This window comes from Paramisgurnus dabryanus, chromosome 6 (genome assembly GCF_030506205.2).
Source record: "Paramisgurnus dabryanus chromosome 6, PD_genome_1.1, whole genome shotgun sequence".
Taxonomy (NCBI): Eukaryota; Metazoa; Chordata; class Actinopteri; order Cypriniformes; family Cobitidae; genus Paramisgurnus; species Paramisgurnus dabryanus.
The window spans coordinates 38,097,932-38,120,963 of record NC_133342.1 but is presented as its reverse complement, the minus strand read 5'-3'; the positions used below and the strand labels follow the sequence as shown (position 1 = coordinate 38,120,963).

The window sequence follows — 23,032 nt, the reverse complement described above, 5'->3', positions numbered from 1 at the left end:
TTGAAAGGATGCACCATGGGAGGGGACACCAAAAAGTTTGAGAACCACTGCTACAGACATGAACATTTTTCTGTTACAGGACTGTTCAAGCACTTGACAGAATTAATGTGGAATGAGGAAATAAAAAAAAGATTTTCAATGTTTTTCAGTCATTTTCATTCACATACAACAATCAAACATTACAGATAGAACAACATTCAAGAGACACTTTTCAACGTCATTGATCAACTTCATTATTATTACCAGAACACAAAATGTTTTGAATTTAAAGGGATAGTTTATTATAGAAAATATTATAATTTGCTTTTAGTTTACTCGCCCTCAGGTCACATGTGCGTGACATTTTTATTCAGCACAACAGAAATGAAGATTTTAAGATAAATTCATAAAACGCAAGATCACAGACGCCACCTCTCTGAAAGATAAATGCAGATACAGAATTTATTTCTCTGGCTTTTGATGATATATTGATATATATTGAAAATATCTGTTTGTGCAAGAAACTAAACATTACTTACAACATTATAACCTGTAATCCACAGCATTTACTCCTTGTGTCGTGTCATTATATTGTCATTTGGATTAATTTTGTGTTGCCTTTATTTGCTTTTATTCTTTCAAAGAGACGGAACCTGCATTTTATAAATCATCAAGGATCATGGTTTTACCCATACATCTTCTTTAGCATTAACTACTTTAAATCCACTATTGTCCTCCTTCAATCAAACCGCTATACACTTACTGACTGTTACAATCTGTAATGTTGTACTAACATCTGCTTGTAGAACCCAAATAACCTTTCACATGAGATGATCTTTCACATCTACAACTGAAAGGTATTTCAGACCCATTTCCTCTTTCACACCAGAGCCAAACCTAAAGCTCTTAAAGACTTTAGGACACTGTGTAACCTTAAACCTGGAAAATCAGGTGGATTCATTCATACAGATGTGATGCTACCATTGTTGACGTGAACCCCATCAACCTCATGCATTGAGATTTGAGTAACAGTGGCCCGGTGCTTTTTACTGGGACTCAGATGGGTCTGTGTCTTCCATTTCAATAGTCTCCGCTTTAACTCTGCCTGTACCTGGAAAAAGAGAGAGCGAGAGAGACTTCTTGTTAGTTCATGTTGACTAACACAGTAAATAATATTACCTACACTGCACTGTCAAAAAAAAAATGTCAAAATTATCCCAAGGCGTGCTCTTTGAAAAGGTCCTTATATGTACCATTTAAGGGAAAACACCATAGTTTTTCAATATTTTACTATGTTCTTACCTCAACTTAGACGAATGAATGCATACCTATCTTTTTTCAATGTCTGCACTGTATCTATGTACAGCGTGTCGTGAATGTGTTAGCATTTAGCCTAGCCCCATTCATTCCTTAAGTTCCAAACAGGGACGAATTTAGAAGCCACCAAACACTTTCAATGTTCCCTTTCAGTCGGTCACTGCGATGTCACGTCATGACCGAAGAATTGGGAACGCGCTTCGCGGGACCAATCTACTTCTAGAAATGTTTAAAAAGGCAATGAACTTGGCATGCACCACCCCGGCGCACAAGTATTTAACGAGAGGCAAGTGCGAATACGAAATCACATTTTTTCTCTTCGAAAGCCGGCAGATCGTCTGCTATTGAGAAGCTCTCTCCCTGCTCACTGGATACGCTGTGTGCTGGGGTTGTTGGAGAAAGAGCACTTCAGTGGAGGCTCGCGGATTTCCACCTCTTTACTTTTAATCCATTTAACTTGAGTTTGAGTGTGTGCGTTGCACTCCCCTGTGTGCTTCATCAACTCAGCACAGCTTTAAAGAGCGATTTCCTTAAAAGAGCATCACGAGTTGAATTTGTGTCTTTTTAAAGATGTAACATCGTGCACATCCGGATGTGGCAGATATGTGGTTCCCAGGTATGTCCACGATTGTTGTCTCTTGTGCCTTAGAGTGCACTCTGATGCAGCGTTCCTGGAGGGTTAGTGTTCCGCATGCTGAATTGCATTACTGTCATGACTGGGTAGGAGTGACAGGACGCAAACGCAAAGTTCAAAAATAAATAACATTTAATAATAAAAACACGAGGGCTGAGACGGTGAACACAGGAACACAGGAGCATCAACACAGGAAACAGACAGGGTTGCAATGACAATAATCCGGCACAGGCTGACAGAACAAAGGCATATAAATACAAAGACAATTAAACATATGACAGGTGTGGTGTGTTGGCGTAATGAGTCAATGAGAGTCCAGGTGAAACGGATAAGTGCAACACACAAAACATGTCACGGACTAGCCGTGACAATTACACAACACTTCTGTCGATGTGGCCAAAGAGCATTTATTGGCGATCACCTCTGGCTGGAGACTTGAAAGCAGCTTTTCCAGCCCACCATGTTGGCTTTTACACACGTTCCGTTTCGACTACGCGATTCAGTTCGCCTGGCTCCAGCCCACAAATTTGAACGCTTTACTGCGATGAGAGCCCCCAACATGCACGTATTACGTGCAGAGATTGCTATCCTACGGCGAAGAATGCGATCAAGGTGGTCCCTCATCAGAGTTGTGCTTTTATATCTCCAGCACCGCTTGGAGAAGAGGCTGTCACCATCTACTATTAAAGTAGATATTGCAGCAATATCTTTACACCACATGCCAATAAACGGTAGATCAGTAGGTCAGCATGACCTGGTCATTAGAATTTTAAGAGGTGCACAAAGGCAAAATCCTTCGCACCCTTCTTCTATTCTTTCTTGGGACCTTTCCGTAGTGCTGAAAGCATTACAGGACGCCTCATTCCAGCCTCTGCATACTGTGAGAATTAAGTTTCTTACAATGAAAACTTTAACGTTTGGAGGAGGCAGACCCAGCTATGGCTTTGTTATGTCCTGTGCACTACGTGTGTATGTAAATCGAACTCAAAGCTTTAGGACCTCAGAACAGCTCTTTGTCTGTTACGGAGGTCAGCAGAAAGGTAAAGCTGTCACCAAGCAAAGGATGTCTCATTGGATTGTAGACACATGCTATGCAAAGCAGGGCATTCCATGCCCCTTTGGTTTGAGAGCCCACTCTACAAGAATTGTGGCATCATCTTGGGCATTGGCTCATGGTTCCTCGCTTACAGCTGTAGAGCTGCCGGCTGGGCGACACATAAAGGGCGATTTATAGTCGTGCGTAGGTCCTACGGCGTAGCTACGGCGTAGGCTATCCGTAGCCTGTGCGTAGCTCTGCGTAGCCTGACGCGCACCAGAACCCCTCCCTTCAGGTAAAAAAACTGCGTCATAGGTATTTCCGTTTGAGACGGTGAAAACAAAGATGAGCCAAGTTGAGGAGTGATTTAACTCAAACTGCAACATTAGTCGCTGTTTATTTACTTCCATCATTGCTGGTCTTCTCAAATTATACACAACAAGTTGCTATTTCTTCTTCGTTTGTGGGTTAACTTGCTTAGCTTCTTCTTCTGTGACGACTTCTGCTGCTACTGTGGTTACACGCGTGATTACTGCCAACCAGCGGTTTCGCGTGTGTTTGCACGTCGACGCGGACGGCGACGCACAAGTATAAATGAAAACCGACGCGGAACCTACGCCGTCGCTGCTACACTGTCAGAAATAGGGGTACAGTAGGGGTCCATTTCTGTCCCCCAAGGTACAATCAACACAAAAGTACCCCATAGGGCTCATTATTGGACCTCAAGGTACATGTTTGTACCTTTTTGAGGGTCAAAAAGGTAAATATTTGTTCCCAAGCATTAAAAGGTACATATTTGTACCATTTCTTTTAAAGGATAAGGTACAATGTTAAGAGACAGCCTCTTGCCATTTTTTTTTTATTTGTTGTTCTAGACAACTGCTGTAAATCTGGTCAGTAACGTAAATAACTATTGTGTCAATTTTTGTTTCCTTTAGTTGGACACATGGGTATTGAAGTAGTATTAGTTTTCTTCTGTTCATTGACAGTGTGTTTAATTTTAAATTTTAGTTTTAAATTTTAATGAAAAAAAAGTTACTTTCACTTAATAAAAACTTTGATATGAATTCAAAAACTGCAATTGATTAACCATTATTTAAATATTTAATATTTAATAAATACTGAATAACTAAATCCCTCACACACACACACCGAAAAAAAACCCGCGCTTTTATTTTGACATGCGCCCATCCCCCCACATCTCACGGTCGGAGTCAGTTTCACAGAGCAGCGCAGGAGGACGACAGACACATAAAGAACATTAACAGGTAAGCACTGGAAACTCATTCATCATCTTTAAAACATTTTAAACTTTAAAAATGTGTTGTTTGTCGTGGCTCTTCATTTTAATACTGATTCGGTTACGGTTATTTGTGTAAAGTTGTATACGACGAGTCAACGCGATATTGACACAGCACTATTGCCTCAGACTCCTTAGACTCATTTTTATGAGCAGGTTAATGTGCATTAAGTATACCACAGTTCTGTAAGTGGAGAAATAATTCATATTTATGTGTGTTTTCTCACAGTTTAGTTTGAATCTCTCTCAGTCAGTCAGGGGGAGATTAACTGACAGACTGTATAACGTTACACGTCTTACCAAGAAACCTTTTAACGTTACCACATTTATTAATTAATTTATTATATTGTTTGATTACACCACAGTTCTGTAAGTGGAAAATTAATTTATATTTATGTGTGTTTTCTCACAGTTTAGCACAAATGTTTCCCGTGGAAGTTTGAATCTCTCTCAGTCAGGGGGGAGATTGACTGACTGACTGTTTACTCGCCACCAAACAGTAATTTACCCTGAAACCTTTTACAGGTAACGTTACCACATTTATTATTTTATTTATTATGTTGTTTGAGTACACCACAGTTCTGTAAGTGGAAAAATAATTCATATTTATGTGTGTTTTCTCTCTCAGTAAGGACTAACGTTAACTGACTGTCTGTCTGCTCTCAACCAAACAGTCATTCAGGACCTTGTAAAGGTAACATTACCACATTTATTATGTATTTATTATGTTAAGTGAGTACACCACAGTTCTGTAAGTGGAAAATTAATTCATATTTATGTGTGTTTTCTCACAGTTTAGCGCAAACGTTTCCTGCGCAAGTTTGAATCTCTCAGTCAGGGGGGAGATTGACTGACTGACTGTTTACTCGCCACCAAACAGTAATTTACCCTGAAACCTTTTACAGGTAACGTTACCACATTTATTATTTTATTTATTATGTTGTTTGAGTACACCACAGTTCTGTAAGTGGAAAAATAATTCATATTTATGTGTGTTTTCTCTCTCAGTAAGGACTAACGTTAACTGACTGTCTGTCTGCTCTCAACCAAACAGTCATTCAGGACCTTGTAAAGGTAACATTACCACATTTATTATGTATTTATTATGTTAAGTGAGTACACCACAGTTCTGTAAGTGGAAAATTAATTCATATTTATGTGTGTTTTCTCACAGTTTAGCGCAAACGTTTCCTGCGCAAGTTTGAATCTCTCAGTCAGGGGGGAGATTGACTGACTGACTGTTTACTCGCCACCAAACAGTAATTTACCCTGAAACCTTTTACAGGTAACGTTACCACATTTATTATTTTATTTATTATGTTGTTTGAGTACACCACAGTTCTGTAAGTGGAAAAATAATTCATATTTATGTGTGTTTTCTCTCTCAGTAAGGACTAACGTTAACTGACTGTCTGTCTGCTCTCAACCAAACAGTCATTCAGGACCTTGTAAAGGTAACATTACCACATTTATTATGTATTTATTATGTTAAGTGAGTACACCACAGTTCTGTAAGTGGAAAATTAATTCATATTTATGTGTGTTTTCTCACAGTTTAGCGCAAACGTTTCCTGCGCAAGTTTGAATCTCTCAGTCAGGGGGGAGATTGACTGACTGACTGACTGACTGACTGTCTACTCGCCACCAGTCAGTTACACAGAAACCTTTTAAAGGTAATGTTACCACATTTATTTATTTATTATGTTGTTTGAGTACACCACAGTTATGTAAGGGGAAAATTAATTCATATTTATGTGTGTTTTCTCACAGTTTAGCACAAACGTTTCCCGCGCAAGTTTGGATCTTTACCATTGAGGGTGGCTGACTGTTCTCTACCAACCATCATGCACACGCAAAAACTTTAAAGGTACCACATTTATTTATGTTGTGAGTATACCACAGTTCTGTCAGTGGAAAATGTATTCATATTTTTGTGTTTTCTCACAGATAAGTATGAACGTGCCCAGAGCAGTTTTCGATCTTTACCATTAAGGTGGCTGACTGACTATCCTCTACCACCCATCATTAACACAACAAAAACTAAAGAAATGTTACTCCATATGGACCTATTCATTTGCTCATTATGCTGTGAGTACACCACAGTTTTATCAGGGAAAAAATGTATATTTGTGTGTTTCTCACTGCTTGGCAAGGACAGATGTGGCCCTGTTAAAAATGTTTAAATGTCGTTTGGTTTAAGGAACAGCACACTGATTTTGTTTTAAATATTCCTGTTTGGACAGTCTGTTAAAGTCATAAAGCAGGGGTGGGGAACCCTGGTCCTGGAGGGCCACTGTCCTGCAGAGTTTAGTTCCAACCCTAATTAAACACACCTGAAAAATCTAATTCAAGTCTTCAGGATTACTTGAAAATGAAATTCAGGTGTGTTTGATTAGGGTTGGAACTAAACTCTGCAGGACAGTGGCCCTCCAGGACCCAGGGTTCCCCACTCCTGTCATAAAGGAATACATGATATATTTAATAAGTAAAGTGTAAATGTAATATTAGTTTTTAATGTTGTGAATTTGGACTGAACAGCACACTTCTGTTTTATATCTAAACCTTTTGTAAAATAAATGATTGTTCAATAAACTGTGTATTTTATCTTTTCTGTTATCATTTTTTTTTACTAATGTTTAAAATGTACCTTTACGTTAAACGATTGGCTAAACCAACACAAATATATTGAGTCATATGCAATTTTAATTTAAAGTTTACAGTACTTAGATTGAGATATATGTATAAGTTTTAAAACCATAATCAATGAGTGTACCCCGTCAAAGCCAATTTTGTACCCTTTTTGAAGGGTCCATATTTGTACTGTTAAATAAAGGTACAAAATTGTCACCAGAGGTACAAAACTGGTCTCTTAAGGTACAAATCACAAGGGTACAAATTTGTACCCTCTGCCAAGGGTACAAAAACTGTACCCTTGAGGGTACAGCCCCAGTGACAAGCCATTGTACCCCTAAAAGTACATTTATGTCCTTTCTTTTCTGAGAGTGTACGCCGTAGGACCTACGCACGACTATAAATCGCCCTTTACACGTTCACTAGATTTTAGAGTGTTCATGTCGAGCCGGTATCCTCTTGGGTTCTCTCCTCAAACCAGTGAGGACACCCAGGAGCGGCTTGTGTGTCGGCTGGCAACCATTATGTAAGGCCATTAGTGCAAAAACGTCACAAAAACAGTTTTTTTGTACTCCTTCACCGCCTTGGTGGCCGATGTTGCAGAGCATCGGCTGTCAGCCTCTTACTAGTTGCAACCTTGAGAACCTGTGAACCCTTGAGGGTTTCTATGTGAGTATCCCATGGACATTTTTCTTTTCTTCCCTTAGCGGAGCTCACTCTGTGGCTCTCTAGTATAAGATATTACTAAGAGGGTTTCACGTCGTGACCTCGAGTCCTTAAGATGTCACCCTAGTGGTAGACCCCCTAAAGGGTAGTTTTTCCGCAGCGATCCTAGTTCCGTCTAACGGGTTCGCTTCTCAGTTCACCTAGTCCACTATCGTGGGTTAAGGAACAAGTAGTGACTGGCCTCTGCTCTAACCCCATTTCTGTCCCCCTAAAATAGGAGAATTGGAGGGTTTACGCAGGCACTGGAAGTGTCAGCTTCAGTGGCGCTTTTGTAGAGATTCCCAATTCGTCTAAAAGGGAATGTCTCGGTTACATATGTAACCCTCGTTCCCTAAAGGAAGGGAACGAGACATCACGTCCTGTCACCACAGTTTGCTGTTCAACTGCTGATACCGGCCGGGCACTGATGCTCGGCTTTCTTAGCAATAATTTGGTATTCGCACCTGCCTCTCGTTAAATACTCGCATGCCGGGGCAGCGCCGGCAGATGCAAATACCTGCATGCCAAGTTCATTGCCGTTTTAGAAGTTTCTTGAAGTAGATTGGTCCCGCGGAACACATTCCCAATTCATCAATCATGACGTGACTTCTCCGTTCCCTTCCTTCAGGGAATGAGGGTTACATATGTAACCGAGACATTTTCCCTGTTTAAAGACTGTTACATGAGTAGCTACACGAGTAAGAACTATATTGTATGGTGGAAGAGCATTTAGTTTGCAGCCCTTCGACCTCTGCCCAATATTTACAATACACAACAATAATTTTTTTTTTGGACAACCATTAGATGGTGGGGACATGTCCCCTGGGGATGTAGGCCCCTGCTCACACAATTCAAAAACTTACCTCTGCATTCAGAAAACAGTAAAGTAAGGCCACCACAAAGCCCTGGAAATGAAACAACAACTTCAGGAACAACATCATCATCCATCAGACACCATCAGATGTCATCTCATTCTAACATGTGTTGGTCTGTAGTACCTGAAATGAGCCGAGGCCGAGCTCGATGAAGAAACGCACGACTTCGCCTGTGTTTTCTGGCAGAAAGGCAAACACAGTGTAGTGCATCCCGAATAGAGGAATCAGGAAGAGAGTGGACTTGGCCAGGCGCCTGCGTGATCAAAGAAAGACACAGCTCTCATTAAAACCAACAATCATTATACATACTGTCTTCCACATAAACAATTCAGAGTTCTGACAATAGATCTGTGTATCCCTTTGTTAGGCCTATGTATTTATGTATGGCTTCAGAAGAAATGATGAGTATATTTAAATAAAATTTACTATTAGCTTGTTTGAAGTCATCCAATCAGATTTGCTTGACTGATTCCGCCACAGCAGAACCTGATTTTACACTTTAATTGTGTGACACCATGGGCCCTATTTTAACGATCTGAAATGCAAGTGTGAAGCGCAAAACGCAAGTGACTTTGTGGGCGGATCTTGGGCGTTGTTGCTATTTTCCCGGCGGGAGAAATAACTCTTGCGCCGGGCGCAAATCAATAAGGGGTTTGTCTGAAGTAGGTTCATTATTCATAGGTGTGGTTTGGGCGTAACCTCAAATAAACCAATCAGAACGCTATCCAACATTCCCTTTAAACGCAAGGGCCCAAGTTCCATGGCGGGTTGCTATTATGACGGATTTACCAGGCGCACACCAGGAGCGGTTCACAGCTGAGGAGACCGATGTTCTTGTAAGAGCAGTCAAAGGCAGAGAAGTTGTTTTGTATGGGGATAGGAGAAACCCGCCCAAATCAGCGTCGGTCAAACAGGCGTGAGAGAAAATGGCCACAATTGTCTCATCAGCTGGCATCCCCATCGTTGCGCCAAGCGCTACAATGATGTCAGGAGACGGGGGAATCCCAAGCTTGCCAGCATAAATCGGGCACGCCGTGTAACGGGAGGTGGATCTGCCTCTACACAGGACCTGACGCCAGCAGAGGACATCGCTGCGTCCACCCTCACCCCTGAAAGGGTTTGGGGGCTTTGAGATCGGACCCAAGAGACGCAAGCAGTCCAACCCCAAAGTACACTTACAAATCAAGTTCATATACATTAAGGTTTCTTATGAAAATATTTTAATCGTTATTTGCATGAGAATTTTTTTACGCAGCCACACAATAAATAAAAACTATCACCACAATGCTCACCACAATGATTCCCCTTATCTCATGTGTTAATATTTTTTATTGTAACAATTTATGATTTGCAAAAATAACTGTTGCATCTGTGTAGATTAAAGTGTGTGCGCGTTGTGAACGCTATACATTATGGTCAAGCATGCGCCCTTAAAATAGCATAATGAACAACGCGCCACTGACTTTAGACTAGTTTTTTTTGGTCAGTGTCGCAATTGTTTTTTGAAACTGGAAAATAGCATCAGGGATGGTTTGCGCCACAACACGCCTCCTTTTTTGTGCTGAACCGCCCAGGGAGCGCAAGTTCATTCCCTAGTTTGCCGACGTGCGTTTGTGGAGGGGAAAAAAACCCGCTGTGCGCTGGTGCAAAAAACGAATGATACATGCGTCACTGACAAAGTCAATTGCGCTGGGTGCAAGATAGGGCCCAATGTCCTAGCTGTTGTGTCTTTTTTGTTTTGGTACTATTAATACTAAGTCATTTGTAGGTTGACTGTGTATCGTGTAAACAACTTTATTCACTTTAGCAAAGATAAATCAAACGAACAAATGAAACCCTCTAAATGCATTTGACATGTTTTCTTGTAAATGAGCGTCTTTTATCAGGCTCATATGTTTAAGTTCAGTTATTTCAATTGCAATGAAAAGGTTATTTGTCAGAAATTGAAATGACTTATTTTCGCAAATTTGACTGTCTTTTGCTGCAGAACCCTCTAAGTGCATGCAAGCTTTTTTGTCAAAAACCTCCACTTTTAAAAAAATAATCACTTATTTGGACAAGACATGGTAAACGAGTCACTGTCTCATCCATGCCCGTTTCACATTCATTCTCCCTGGACTTTGAGGACTTTGCTGAAAAATCAATGTGGATCTTATTCGATGTAAAAGGCTAAATCAAATTAAATCTGCAAAACAGATCTTTACATCAGTATGTGCTCTCAGACACTAACAAGTCTCCGGATATAATGGGCCAAATGTAATTTGACAACATCTATAGATATACGGAGCTTAACCTGCAGAGATATTAAGCCATAAGATAATGGAAGCTTAAAATAGAAATTCAGTCTTGTGGGAACTGTCAGGCCAGTCAGTGGAAGTCTTATTATAATCTTATTCATGCATTAAAGATAAAGCTGGAACATTAACATTGACATCCTAACTTAGAGCTGACAGCTCATTGCACTTTTACAGTAACTCACTTAGATATATACAGCATGTGTGGTCCTTCTTAACCAGGGGCGGCCAATGTTTCTTTTTCAAGGGCGCACGATGTGAGGCTCGTCAAAACATGTATTTAGCCCGTCGTGTGTGGCTCGTCTTGTCAAAATATGTGTTCGGCGTGTCAGGGGAACCTATGTGCATCATGCATCATGTCAAAATATGTGCCTGGTACGGACTATTCGAAGGGGTTTATGATAAAAGAGACACTCACGTTTGCCAGATACTCGCTTATTGAGGGTCTTGTGAGTTTTTTGTGAACGCAAGCTCTTTTATCATAAACCCATTCGACGCGTCTGCAGCAGGCACGTTTTTTGACATGATGCGTGATGCATATAGGTTCACATGAAGCACCGAACGCATATTATGACATGACGAGCCACACAATGCCCGAATGCATGTTTGACATGACAAACCACACACATGACACACCGAACGCATGTGTGTGTGAGCGTGCGTGCGTGTATGTGTGTGACTCACATGTAGTGACCTGTGTCACAGCTTCCTACTCCAGGACTCTTCAATTTCTGAACCAAGATTCGAATCACATTTAGGAAGATGATGATATTGGCCTGTGACATAAACGAGATGAATCACAGCAATACAAGTGATATTTCATGTGATATCTTTGATTAACTTTAGCTTTCATGACTTACAAACAGCGATGCTGTGATTGGTCCTTTAATAATCCACCAGATGTACATGTTATCTGTGTCATCCCAGCACCTGCACAGGTCATACATAACAGGAATATTATGTACCGTAAACCGAAATCAGTTTTATTTATCTCATGTTACGTACTGAATAATAAAATAAGATGTTTCATCACACTATTAGTGTTTATTTGTTAGTCTGACATACAGTACCCTCGGTTATCATAGAACTGTCTGGTCAATACCCATATGATCAGTACAACAGATGGCACACCTACAAAAAAACAGATGAAATAAACTACTTTTAGATTTCAGAACCAAAAACATACATTAATAGATAAATAAAAAAGAAAAAAATCAATCTATCATCTATCAAGAAATGTTATACATCATACACCCACCAGGGGTCTCAAACCTTTTTGTGAACAATCTGGAGGGCTAATTTTTTGATATTGTCTACTCAAACCATTTTTGTTTTACTTGTTGATCTGTTTTATCATTATTTAAAATGTTAACAACGAATATAAAAATATGTAATAAATTAATATTAAAATTGAGGCTATTAATAAAATGTGCTTTGGAGGGCAACTCCATGTGGGCAACCTGGTACCCGCGAGCACTATTTTGGAGACCCCTGCCATACACTTACAGTAGTATTATTGTATTCTCCTGAACTACGAAGTAACCTCTAAGCATTAAAAACCTAATTATATGAAAACTACTTATATTTGTGTTTAGACCATTTTTGTACCAACCCCATCCTATTAGGATGTACCACCAGAAGTATTTCCTCTGTGATACAAACGTAAAGGCAAGGAGCGTCTGCAGGTACATGCCCTCCACCAACAACCAGAAGTAATTTGTAAGAATGCAGAACTGAAAGAAAGCTACAGCAGTCTTACATGTCGCCTGTAAACAACAACAACAACAACATATATTAACAATATAAAAATCTTTAGTCACAGTATTTTTACACACTGGTCCCAAGCTGTCATGACCTTTGTGCAATGTGCAATGCTATACCACTGAGCTATACAGAAGCATAGCGAGAGTCTAAACAAGAAATCAATCAGTATCTCTTTCTAAAACGCACAATCGCTCACCGTGGACATTAAACAATGATCCTGAGTTTCATCGGAGAACAGAACGGCATCTTTGATAAACACCGCACTCGCCCGTAATATAAAGGAGACAAACAGATTGATGTGTATGTAGTTTCTGGTACAGTGAAACTTCCTGTAGGACAAAAGACAACATGTCAAAAAAGTATGTTGACAAATCTATGCAATCTGAACATGGTGTATTTTGGAGCTTAATAATAATCACACATAACTGAAAGAGAGTTTTACCTGAAGCAGGTGAATATGATAACAGCCGTTATGAGTGATATAAGAGACGTTGCATATCCTGTTGTGTACAGTTGTTTCAAAGTTGAGAAGTAAGCTGTCTGAAAACATAAAGGTCAGATCTGAGAAACACATCAGAAAATCAACAACAATTGTTTTATATGACTATATTAAAGGGCAAAAGATTCTACGCATATTCTTTGTTATTATTTATGTCATACAGGTCAAATACCTGCTTTCATTTTAATAATAATAATTTTTGAACAGTTGGTTAAGTAACCTGTTTTGGTTGATCAACTTTGGAGTTTATATTCATCGAAAACAAGACTTTTATTATAATATTATATATATAATATTGCTATTTTCAAGCAAGCATTGGGTCAAAAGGGGACAAACAAGTTCCCTGAAGCGCATTCAATCGATCCATAAGCATTTCAATTATGTAAAGTGGTTACATAATTGTTTAACTGAAATGTAATTGTTAATTGTTTTAAAAACTGCAAGCTTGTTGTAAGCTCCCTGAATGTTGCGGAGTAGGCAAGGCGAAGCAAGGTTTATTTATATAGCACATTTCATACACAGAGGTCATTCAAAGAAATGAGAAAACAATATATGAGAGAAAAAAATAAGAGACACAATAAAATCACTTTCATATCCCTAAAAACAAAGATACATGAGAATTTAACATAACAATTAAAAGAAAATGTGATTTTATAAAAAAAAAGAATAAAACAGGAATAAAAATAACTTTATAAATTAATAAAAAATTAACTTGAATAAAAATAGTCAATAAACCTTGCGTTTAAAGCGTAACTAAACCCCTGGTCAGAGCCTGACTCCACCCACTGGCAATATATGAAAAATGCAAGAAAAGTGGGCAGATCCCAAAGAGATAGAGGGGACGAACTAAGTGTGTGGTGAGATCGTAACAAGGGCGTGGTGAGCTTGAACCTGCTTACGTCACGAGTCATTTTTTGGAGCCAACATCCAATAGGAAAATTCAACTGCAGTAGCCACCGTTCAACCTGAAGAGGGCAGCACTCAGACGTTTTTACACCATATATTGTAGTATTGAAACACTTTATATCCAAATGTCAAAAAACTTACTAAAATCAGCGAACAGCACTAATAAAGCCCCATTCTTACAGATCATTAACTAAAAAAAGTTGGTTTAGGGTTTAGTTACGCTTTAAGGTCAGGCCTGCCGCCTCAGTTTATTTTTAGTATTTAAAAAAAGATAACTTATTAAAACTGTATTGTGTGTTAAGAAGGCTAATTGAAATAAACTAAAAATATAAAAATGTTATTTTTTAATTATTTTACACGCAACAGGGCTATGTGTCTTCGACTGGCTAAAGGGCGATTTGTGACCCGTCACGGAAACCAGGGACTCAAGTCGGCAGCACAAGTTTCGAGAAAATGAGAAACAAAGTTTTTTTTTCGAAATTTGTGATTTTCGTTTTATTGCAGAATCTGTTAGTTGAGATCACGAAGAAGCCTCTCCATGTTTGAGATAGCAGTTTTTGTATATTTAAAAGCGTACATTTTGCGGTTAAAATAGGCTTGTTTTTCCGGAGATTCTAGCGTGCAGCGGGGGGCGTCATTGTCTGTGTGTATATTTACATACTGTATAAGCTTGTGTTTTCGCCTCCGCCCCCAAAGGGAACAGCGTGACTACTAAATAAGGATAGTTCGCCCAAAAATGAAAATAATGTAAGTAATGACTCACCCTTATGTCGTTCTAAACTCGGAAGACCTCCGTTCATCTTCGGAACACAGTTTAAGATGTTTTATCGTTAGATTTAGTCCGAGAGCTTTCCCCTTCGTTGAAAATCTATGTATGGTTTCCATGTACAGAAAGTTAATAAAAACATCATCAAAGTAGTCCATGTGACATCAGTGGGTCAGTAAGATTGTGTTGATGCATCGAAAATACAGTTTGGTCCAAAAATAGCAGAATTACGACTTTATTCAGCATTGTCTTCTCTTCCGGCTCGAGCGTGAAGTCACGTGACTGTAGTGACGCGCTGCCCTGTTCCTCAGATATGTTTGCCAAGTTTTTTTTTTTTTTCAAACTTATAGCCTGCGTCTCCCCAGACTGTAAAGCTCGGGTGCACAAAACAAAAGAAAAATAAAAGAAGGTGGGGCGGAACAAATAACAGTCAGCCGCATCGTACGTCAGCCGCGTCACTGACTTTATGCGGTGCCGCAGTAGGATGACGTCAAAGTACCGCGAGAGCTCTTCAAGAAATCTTACGGAGTAGTTTAATTTCGACTCGCTCTCGCGGTACTTTGACGTCATCTGTATGTCAGTTCTTGCAGCGCAGCATGAGTCCAAACACACAGAAGTTACACAGATATCGTTGTATTCTTCATATAATTGGCTACATGTTTTGTCTATCAATATTTTCCATGAAGTCATTGGCTGATGGAGGAACGAGCGAGCCATTGGTAACCTCTCTAAAGGATGTCACGTTTTCGACGGCGCTGTTTGGATGATCTATTATACTACTTCCCTATTTTAAATACAAACTTTGAAGGCCGGTTCATGTGTTTAACGGAGTGTAAGCTCATATACCCTTACATGTTACGATTTAAATAGTCTTCAGATTATATATTATATTGTATTACCAGACATTCATGCGAAATCTGATGTAAACAATCTATATTTCACGGATTATACGCATTTTTGGACAAATATGGTCATTGGATAATCTGAAACAGACTGGATTCGACTTGTGATCCCCACAAAGGTAAAAGAGTCATGTTTATTTTTGCGGGTTGTCATTTGGTCATAAAATACTACATATGATGCTAGAACATCTCAAAAAGGGTTTTACAGGGGGCATGGCTTAGCTAAATGAGATGTAAATGAGCCCTATTGTCTCCCCCAGCTGAAAAGAAGAGTCCCTTTCGTCTCGATTTTCTCGGTTTGAGTATTTCTGAGTTCCTATATTCAAATGGCCACAACTTCTCCAAATCTTATCAGATTTCCATGTGTTACACATCGTTGGAAAGCTTAGAAACTGCACTTTCAGAATCTGTGAATAACTCAAAATGCCCAGATCCGACTTGTGTCCCTACTTTCCGTGACTGGTCACATTTATAGTCGTGCGTAGGTCCTACGGCGTAGCAGCGACGGCGTAGGTTCCGCGTCGGTTTTCATTTATACTTGTGCGTCGCCGTCCGCGTCGACGTGCAAAGACACGCGAAACCGCTGGTTGGCAGTAATCACGCGTGTAACCACAGTAGCAGTAGAAGTTGTCACAGAAGAAGAAGCTAAGCAAGTTAACCCACAAACGAAGAAGAAATAGCAACTTGTTGTGTATAATTTGAGAAGACCAGCAATGATGGAAGTAAATAAACAGCGACTTATGTTTCAGTTTGAGTTAAATCACTCCTCAACTTGGCTCATCTTTGTTTTCACCGTCTCAAACGGAAATACCTATGACGCAGTTTTTTTACTTGACGGGAGGGGTTCTGGTGGACCAATCACAGCGCTTACGGTCCGCGTAGAGCCGACGCGCTGTTAGAAATTTTGTGAGGTGCGCGTTTGGCTACGCAGAGCTACGCACAGGCTACGGATAGCCTACGCCGTAGCTACGCCGTAGGACCTACGCACGACTATAAATCGCCCTTAATGAAGTAGATGAATAATCGCACTAAAATGTGATTGGTGGTTTTCTTAAGAGATACTTCTGACAATAAAACTAAACTTTTTAATATAAGAGCAAAATTAAATAACAGTCTCATAACTATTGTATTAAACATTTTATTTTATTTATATTTATATTAAAAACCCTTCAGCCTTTGGTTTTATTATTGATTTCAATGTATATACTAAAACAAATTGCCTGTAGTTTTAAATGAAATGTAAATAAGGTCTTTTTTTTAAACTATTAATAAATGATAAGATCCCAGGTATTCTTTTTAATTTTTTACCAAAGCCATAAAGAACTGTGACCCCTGAACCGAGGTAAGCACCAAACCGTGACTTACACCCCTAGCATACATACATTATCCCAAAGGTTCCCATGGATTTATAAATCCAGGGTTTTTTTAAATAATGGCTCGTCCTTGTATCCAGTATCCCTTGTAATTGTCGCCATTTAAGTGACTTAATATCCACACACTGATCCGCCTCTGGTTATTGAAACTATCGCAATATGCGGTTATGCAGCATCTAACACGCAGCTTTTGCTGCCTTGGAGCTAATTTATTACATTGGCATAAACTAACATCATGAAACATACATAAAAAAAACAGTTATTTATTACCTTGCCTTCACCTTTAATATTGTATTATAAAATAGGGACCTCTAGTGGTAAAAACCTACATATTGCACCTTTAAATTAACTCAGAAAATTTTTGCATTTAGCATTTTAAACAACTCAATATAGGTTCAATTTAAACATGCCTGGACTTCCTATGGCAACAATGTTTTTTTTTAAGAAGCTGATAAGCTTTTTAAACAAATTAAATTCGAAATAATAACCAAAAATGCTTCTTCTTTGGCATCATCAAGTATGAATTTATTTATTTTTAAGAGTTTATGGTTTTGGTAAGTGTAATTTTTTTGCCTTGCTATGTGTCAACTAATATTTTGCTGTTTGGTTTGGTAAAAGTTTTCTACGATATTAAACGTTGCTCAAAAAAAGGAGGAAGAAAACAGCAGCAATCAAGATCAACAAAAATAAAACACAGCAACCCCTTGTGGTCTCCATAGGAAGTCCAAGTGCACTTTACGTAAGCAAGAAATTCATTCATCATACTGAGCTGCTGTAAAGAGGTCAAGTTTTCGTGTTTCAGTGTGCATGACTGTTATTTATGCAGGTATTATGGGATATCTACCACAGTGTTAGACTCGGAAACATCTTCAACAGCACAAGCTTCTGCATATGAGGGATACGGGTCAGTCCAGCCATTAGACGTGCAGTTCCTGTAAATAAATCCTGTACAAACAGCAATTTCTCTAAATCTTACGACACTTAAAAATCTCTTAAATCTCTTATGCACTTGAAGAAGTGCCAGTTAAGTCTTCAGTTTGTAGGTTGTCACAGCAAGCAGTTGATCAGGCCTCATTTTTTGAGAGAAGCAAGCACAATTCCCACTTCGTAACGCTTCCAAAAATACCTCCTGAAGCCTGGAGAATGCTTAGGGGGAAACATGATCGCTAGAACTGGGACGAAAAGCTGCTGTTGGTAGCATTTCCAGGGGCAGAACAGGAGGCAGGTGTTCCACTTTAGCCCATGAAAGAACTTCAGTTTACGCTATTGAACACTCTTAAAAATTAAGGTTCCTAAAAAGTTATTTTTCGTTCTGAGAAAATCATGTTTTTGAGAAATTCCAATTTAACAACAATCTTATATTTACAGGAAAGTTCTTATTAATTAACATAACACCAACTGTGATGTTACAGTCGAAATGTATGCCATTCTAAAGTCAAATCCTATGTTTGTAAATGGACATGTAAAACCTTTTGTGGATCATTTTTGTACTTAAAGGGGAATCTGACTTTTTCCATGTTTAAGTGCTGCAATTGGGTCCCCAGTGCTTCTATCTATCTAGAAAATGTGGAAAAAGATCAACCCATTAACTTAGTTTTGGTAAACCATTCTCTACAAGCATGAAAAAAATATGTCATTGAAATTTGGCTCCCCTTGTGATGTCAGAAGGGGATAATACCGCCCCTTAATCCGCACTATCCAACCACAACACCATTTAGTGCAGAGATCAGCTCATTTGCATTTAAAGGGACACACCCAAAACAAAACATTTTTGCTCACACCTACAAAGTTGCAATTTTAACATGTTATAATAAATTATCAGTTTGGTATTTTGTGCTATAACTTCACATATATACTTTGTGAAGATTTGTTTTGCATGTTAAAAAAATCTTGTGAAGTGTCCCCTTTAATAAAGCCACATACCTTCTATGTCGATATCAAAGAACAATGTAACATTGTATCACGCATTCCTTGGCACCTTTAACAACTACAAAACAGTGCACAGCTGCAAACAGAAAAAAATCATTTGGCACAGCGGCCTATTCAATTTTAAATAACTTACCTTATCAAATAACCTTAAAAGCAATTCCATTCTCCTGTACTTTTGCATTACACTAGCTTCAATTTTTTTTTAGTAGTGTTTCCTATAGACTAGACTGGTGATCCCCACAGCAGGCGGAGCTTGTTATAAAGTTAGTTATACGTTATTCTGTGACTTGAAATGAGTCTCCTATTGATGTACTATAGAGTGCTGCAGGGATGACGTATTTTTGCAGGCAAAACCCAGAAGCGAGTTAGCATTTTAGCACTTGCGGTTCTATCGTCCCAAAGTCAATGGGTTTTGGTTAAGTGCCAAAAGATAACCTCTAACACTGAGACTTCAATACTGCAACAACATTATTCTATTCTCCCTTAAAGGAAAACACCACCGTTTTTCAATATTTTACTATGTTCTTACCTTAACTTAAACGAATGAATACATACCTATCTTTTTTAATGTGTGCACTTTTAACCTTTGTATAGCGCATTGTGAATGTGTTAGCATTTAGCGTAGCCCCATTCATTCCTTAGGAGCCAAACAAGGATGAATTTAGAAGCCACCAAACACTTTCATGTTTTCCCTTTTTAAAGAAGGTTACATGAGTAGTCACACGAGTAAGTATGGTGGCACGAAATAAAACATGGTGTTTTTTAAGTGGATAAAAACGAGAACTATATTGTATGGCCAAGGCCGCGTTATCCTAATGGGCAACATGGGCTGCAGCCCAGGGCCCCGAACACTAGGGGGCCTCCGAGACAATTCTATTTTGAGTTTTTAAAAACATTTTGATTGACGTTAATATGCGTAAGCGCTAACTAGAGCAGAGGCCCCCAACCACTGGGTCGCAAGAATGTTCTGAAAAAATGTGTATAATAGCTATAGCTTATGGGATATTTTGTCCTTTAAGAACTGACTTCAAATAACATCGATCATTTCCACTCTTGTAAGGCCGCGGTCTCTCTCTCTCTCTCTCTCTCTCTCTCTCTCTCTCTCTCTCTCTCTCTCTCTCTCTCTCTCTCTCTTTCAGCGCATCGGCAATCACATAGCTGTCTTTGGAGTTTGAGTATACAGTACTTTTAAAACACAGAGGTATTATTTATGAATCATTTGCAAATGTACCTCGCAAATCATGTATACGTGAAGACCATGATCAAAATAAACTCTTTAACTGCAGTAATAATATTTAACGGGTACACTTTTAACGTAAGTTTGAAAAGAACCTAAACAGTGTCAATCATCATTAAAATCATATCGTAAACGGGAGTCTCTGTGCGTCCGCGCCCGGCCGAAATTCTTCTGGCATCTCTCCTCATCATCTCCTCCTTCACTTAAACTTGGGGCTCGAACCCGTCCTAAGGTCGAGCTGCCTTCAAAAACAGCGAGCCAAGTTTGTTTACCGTTAATTTATGATGACTAAATATAGGCAGCCAATCTCGTGAAACAATGAAAGTAAGCTAAAACAATCCGCCAAAATATGGTTTTACACACCTATAGAAAATATACAATAAATAAAGCAATTATTAATTTTCCTAATGCATGATTGTTTTATCTACTTCTGTTTAAAACGTTATACATTTCTCAAAAGAGGATCTTCAGCACTTTTCCAGTTCGAACAGCAACTACAGGAGCTTGTTCAGTTTACTGCTCCAGTGTGCTTTTCCCAATGTGTAAAATGCATTATAAGAATCTTTCTCACCATCCTTGTGTCGAATGCTTCGGCAGATTTTCATTTGGGATAAACGAAATTGGGATAAACTGAGGTTGTCAAGTGAGTAAAACATTTTGCATCAACTTGATTTTAATGATTTAATTAAGGAATTCTCTTTGAAAAAGAGCAGAAAGAAGCTCTTTTGGTTAGTTGTATTTATTAAATGAATGTTCTGATCTGTATTATAACTTGATACCATTGTTTAATTTAATTACATAATTTAATTACATACATTAATGTCAAGTGAGTATGACATTTTGCGTCAACTTGATTTTGATGATTTAGTCGAGGAATTCTCTTTAAAGAAGAGCAGAAAGAAGCACTTTTAGTTGCTTAATAAATGTTCTTTTCTGTGCTGTTCTGATTGTAAAATTATTACTTGATAATATTGTTTAATTTGTTTAAAAAATTTCAGCCTAATTTTGCGTCAACTTGATTTTAATTATTTAATTGAGGAATTCTCTTTAAAGAAGAGCAGAAAGAAGCACTTTTTGTTGTAAGTTTTATTAAATAAATGTTATTTTCTGTGCTATTTCTGATTGTAAAATTATTACTTGATAATATTGTTTAATTTGTTTAAATAATTTTAGCCTACTTTTGCGTCAACTTGATTTTAATAATTTAATTGAGGAATTATATTTAAAGAAAAACAGACAGAAGCACTTTTAGTTGTGAGTTGCATTTAATAAATGTTATTTTATGGGATGTTTTTAATTGTAAAATTATTACTTGATAATATTGTTTAATTTATTTAAATAATTTCAGCCTACTTTTGCGTCAACTTGATTTTAATGATTTTATTGAGGAATTCTCTTTAAAGAAAAGCAGAAAGAAGCACATTTTGTTGTAATTTTTGATTAAATAAATGTTATTTTCTGGGCTATTTCTGATTGTAAAATTATTTGATAATATTGTTTAATTTATTTAAATAATTTTAGCCATTTAATGTTGCACATACGCTGTAAAAAACACTGGATTTACTAAAAAAATATAGACAGTGCATCGTTTTTGCATCACCTTTTTTCAGTAAGTTTTACTAAAAAAATTAAGCAATGGGGCACTATATTTTTTAGTAAATCCAGCCATTATTTTTTTCAGTGTATATTGGGGGGCCTCAAACCAGCGTTAGCCCAGGGCCTCACAAAGGGTTAACCCGGCACTGTGTATGGCGGAAGAGCACTTAGTTTGCAGGACTTTGACATCGATGTGCAGTAACATCATCACTCCTGACTAAACCCTCTTTCTCGCTTACACTTCCGTCAATATTACTGCACCTGAGGTCGAATTGCTGCAAACTAACTTTTATTTGTGCCATCATACTTACTCATGTAACTACTCATGTAACAGTCTTTAAATGGGGAAAACATGGAAGTGTTTGGTGGCTTCTAAATTTATCCCTGTTTGGAGCCATAGGAATGAATGGGGCTAGGCTAAATGCTAACACATCACGACGTGCTGTACAAAGATTAAGTGTACGCACTGAAAAAAGATAGGGATGTATTAATTAGTCTAAGAACATATAAAATATTGAAAAACGCTGGTGTTTGTTTTTTAATTCGCAACAGTCATCACGCATGAAGATCTCAAAAACAACTCAACAAGGGCACAATTCCCAACAAAGATTCATCCACAGAGTATTTCCTTATCAGGAAACATGTTTTAAATGTGTTTAATAAAGGTTGAAAGAGTTTGGTGGCGAAGACATTGATGTCGAGAGACTGTAGTATAGTTCGCTTGTAGCCTAAGGTTGTGTTTATCTGTGAAGATTATCTTGCTTGACAAAACGTGTAAGTGTCATAAACTTTTGTTGAACACAAAGCTTATTTTTTGCAATATTACAAAAGTTTATGGGAAAAATGTATGGGCTTTTCGTCAAGGGAACCAGTGTCCAGTTTTCTTCTGGGTTGGCCTATAAAAATAGATCAACCCTTGTGTGTAGGACTTAATGTGATGCTGTGCCGACCAATCATATAAACACAAATAATGTGAGATCAGACCACTTTGTATGCTTTCAAAACGCTCTTGCAGTACTTTGATGTAATTCACTGATCGGTCTGCAATGCGAATGGGAAAAACTGGACAATGTTTATTAAAAATCAATTTATTTATTTTTTTAACAAAGTTTAGGTCCTGTCTAGGGCCCTGATGGTTCAGTAAAGTTGTCAATTAAATCATTAATTTCACTTTTTTCATGTTATAAGTAAAAGTTTAAATATTTGTAAAGGGGACATTTCACAGACTTTACAAGACATTTTTATGATGTCAAATAAATCTTTGGTGTCCCCAGAGTACGTATGTGAAG

At 38.3% G+C, this 23,032-nt stretch overlaps 1 protein-coding gene and 1 long non-coding RNA gene across 4 annotated transcripts in view; one reads left to right on the top strand and one right to left on the bottom strand.

Moving 5' to 3' along the window:
• ghrhra (growth hormone releasing hormone receptor a) overlaps positions 1-23,032 on the bottom strand; it is a 30,511-nt gene continuing 7,479 nt past the window's right edge. The window contains exons 4-13 of the mRNA XM_065276755.1: positions 17,826-17,926; positions 12,978-13,075; positions 12,732-12,864; positions 12,384-12,537; positions 11,842-11,902; positions 11,632-11,701; positions 11,456-11,547; positions 8,601-8,730; positions 8,466-8,507; positions 1-1,090 (exon numbers count right to left, since the gene is read on the bottom strand). Of these exons, the coding sequence (XP_065132827.1) occupies positions 941-1,090; positions 8,466-8,507; positions 8,601-8,730; positions 11,456-11,547; positions 11,632-11,701; positions 11,842-11,902; positions 12,384-12,537; positions 12,732-12,864; positions 12,978-13,075; positions 17,826-17,926 (1,031 nt within the window). The 3' untranslated portion in view covers positions 1-940. The remainder of the gene's footprint in view (positions 1,091-8,465; positions 8,508-8,600; positions 8,731-11,455; positions 11,548-11,631; positions 11,702-11,841; positions 11,903-12,383; positions 12,538-12,731; positions 12,865-12,977; positions 13,076-17,825; positions 17,927-23,032) is intronic.
• Positions 4,136-6,617, top strand: LOC135767123 (uncharacterized). Of its 3 annotated transcripts, XR_010541895.1 has the most exons (10): positions 4,136-4,234; positions 4,679-4,791; positions 4,895-4,960; positions 5,061-5,171; positions 5,275-5,340; positions 5,441-5,551; positions 5,655-5,720; positions 5,821-5,939; positions 6,037-6,133; positions 6,214-6,617. It is a non-coding gene; the product is annotated as an uncharacterized lncRNA (long non-coding RNA). The 3 variants fall into 3 exon arrangements; XR_010541897.1 differs by lacking the exon at positions 5,061-5,171; XR_010541896.1 differs by lacking the exon at positions 5,441-5,551.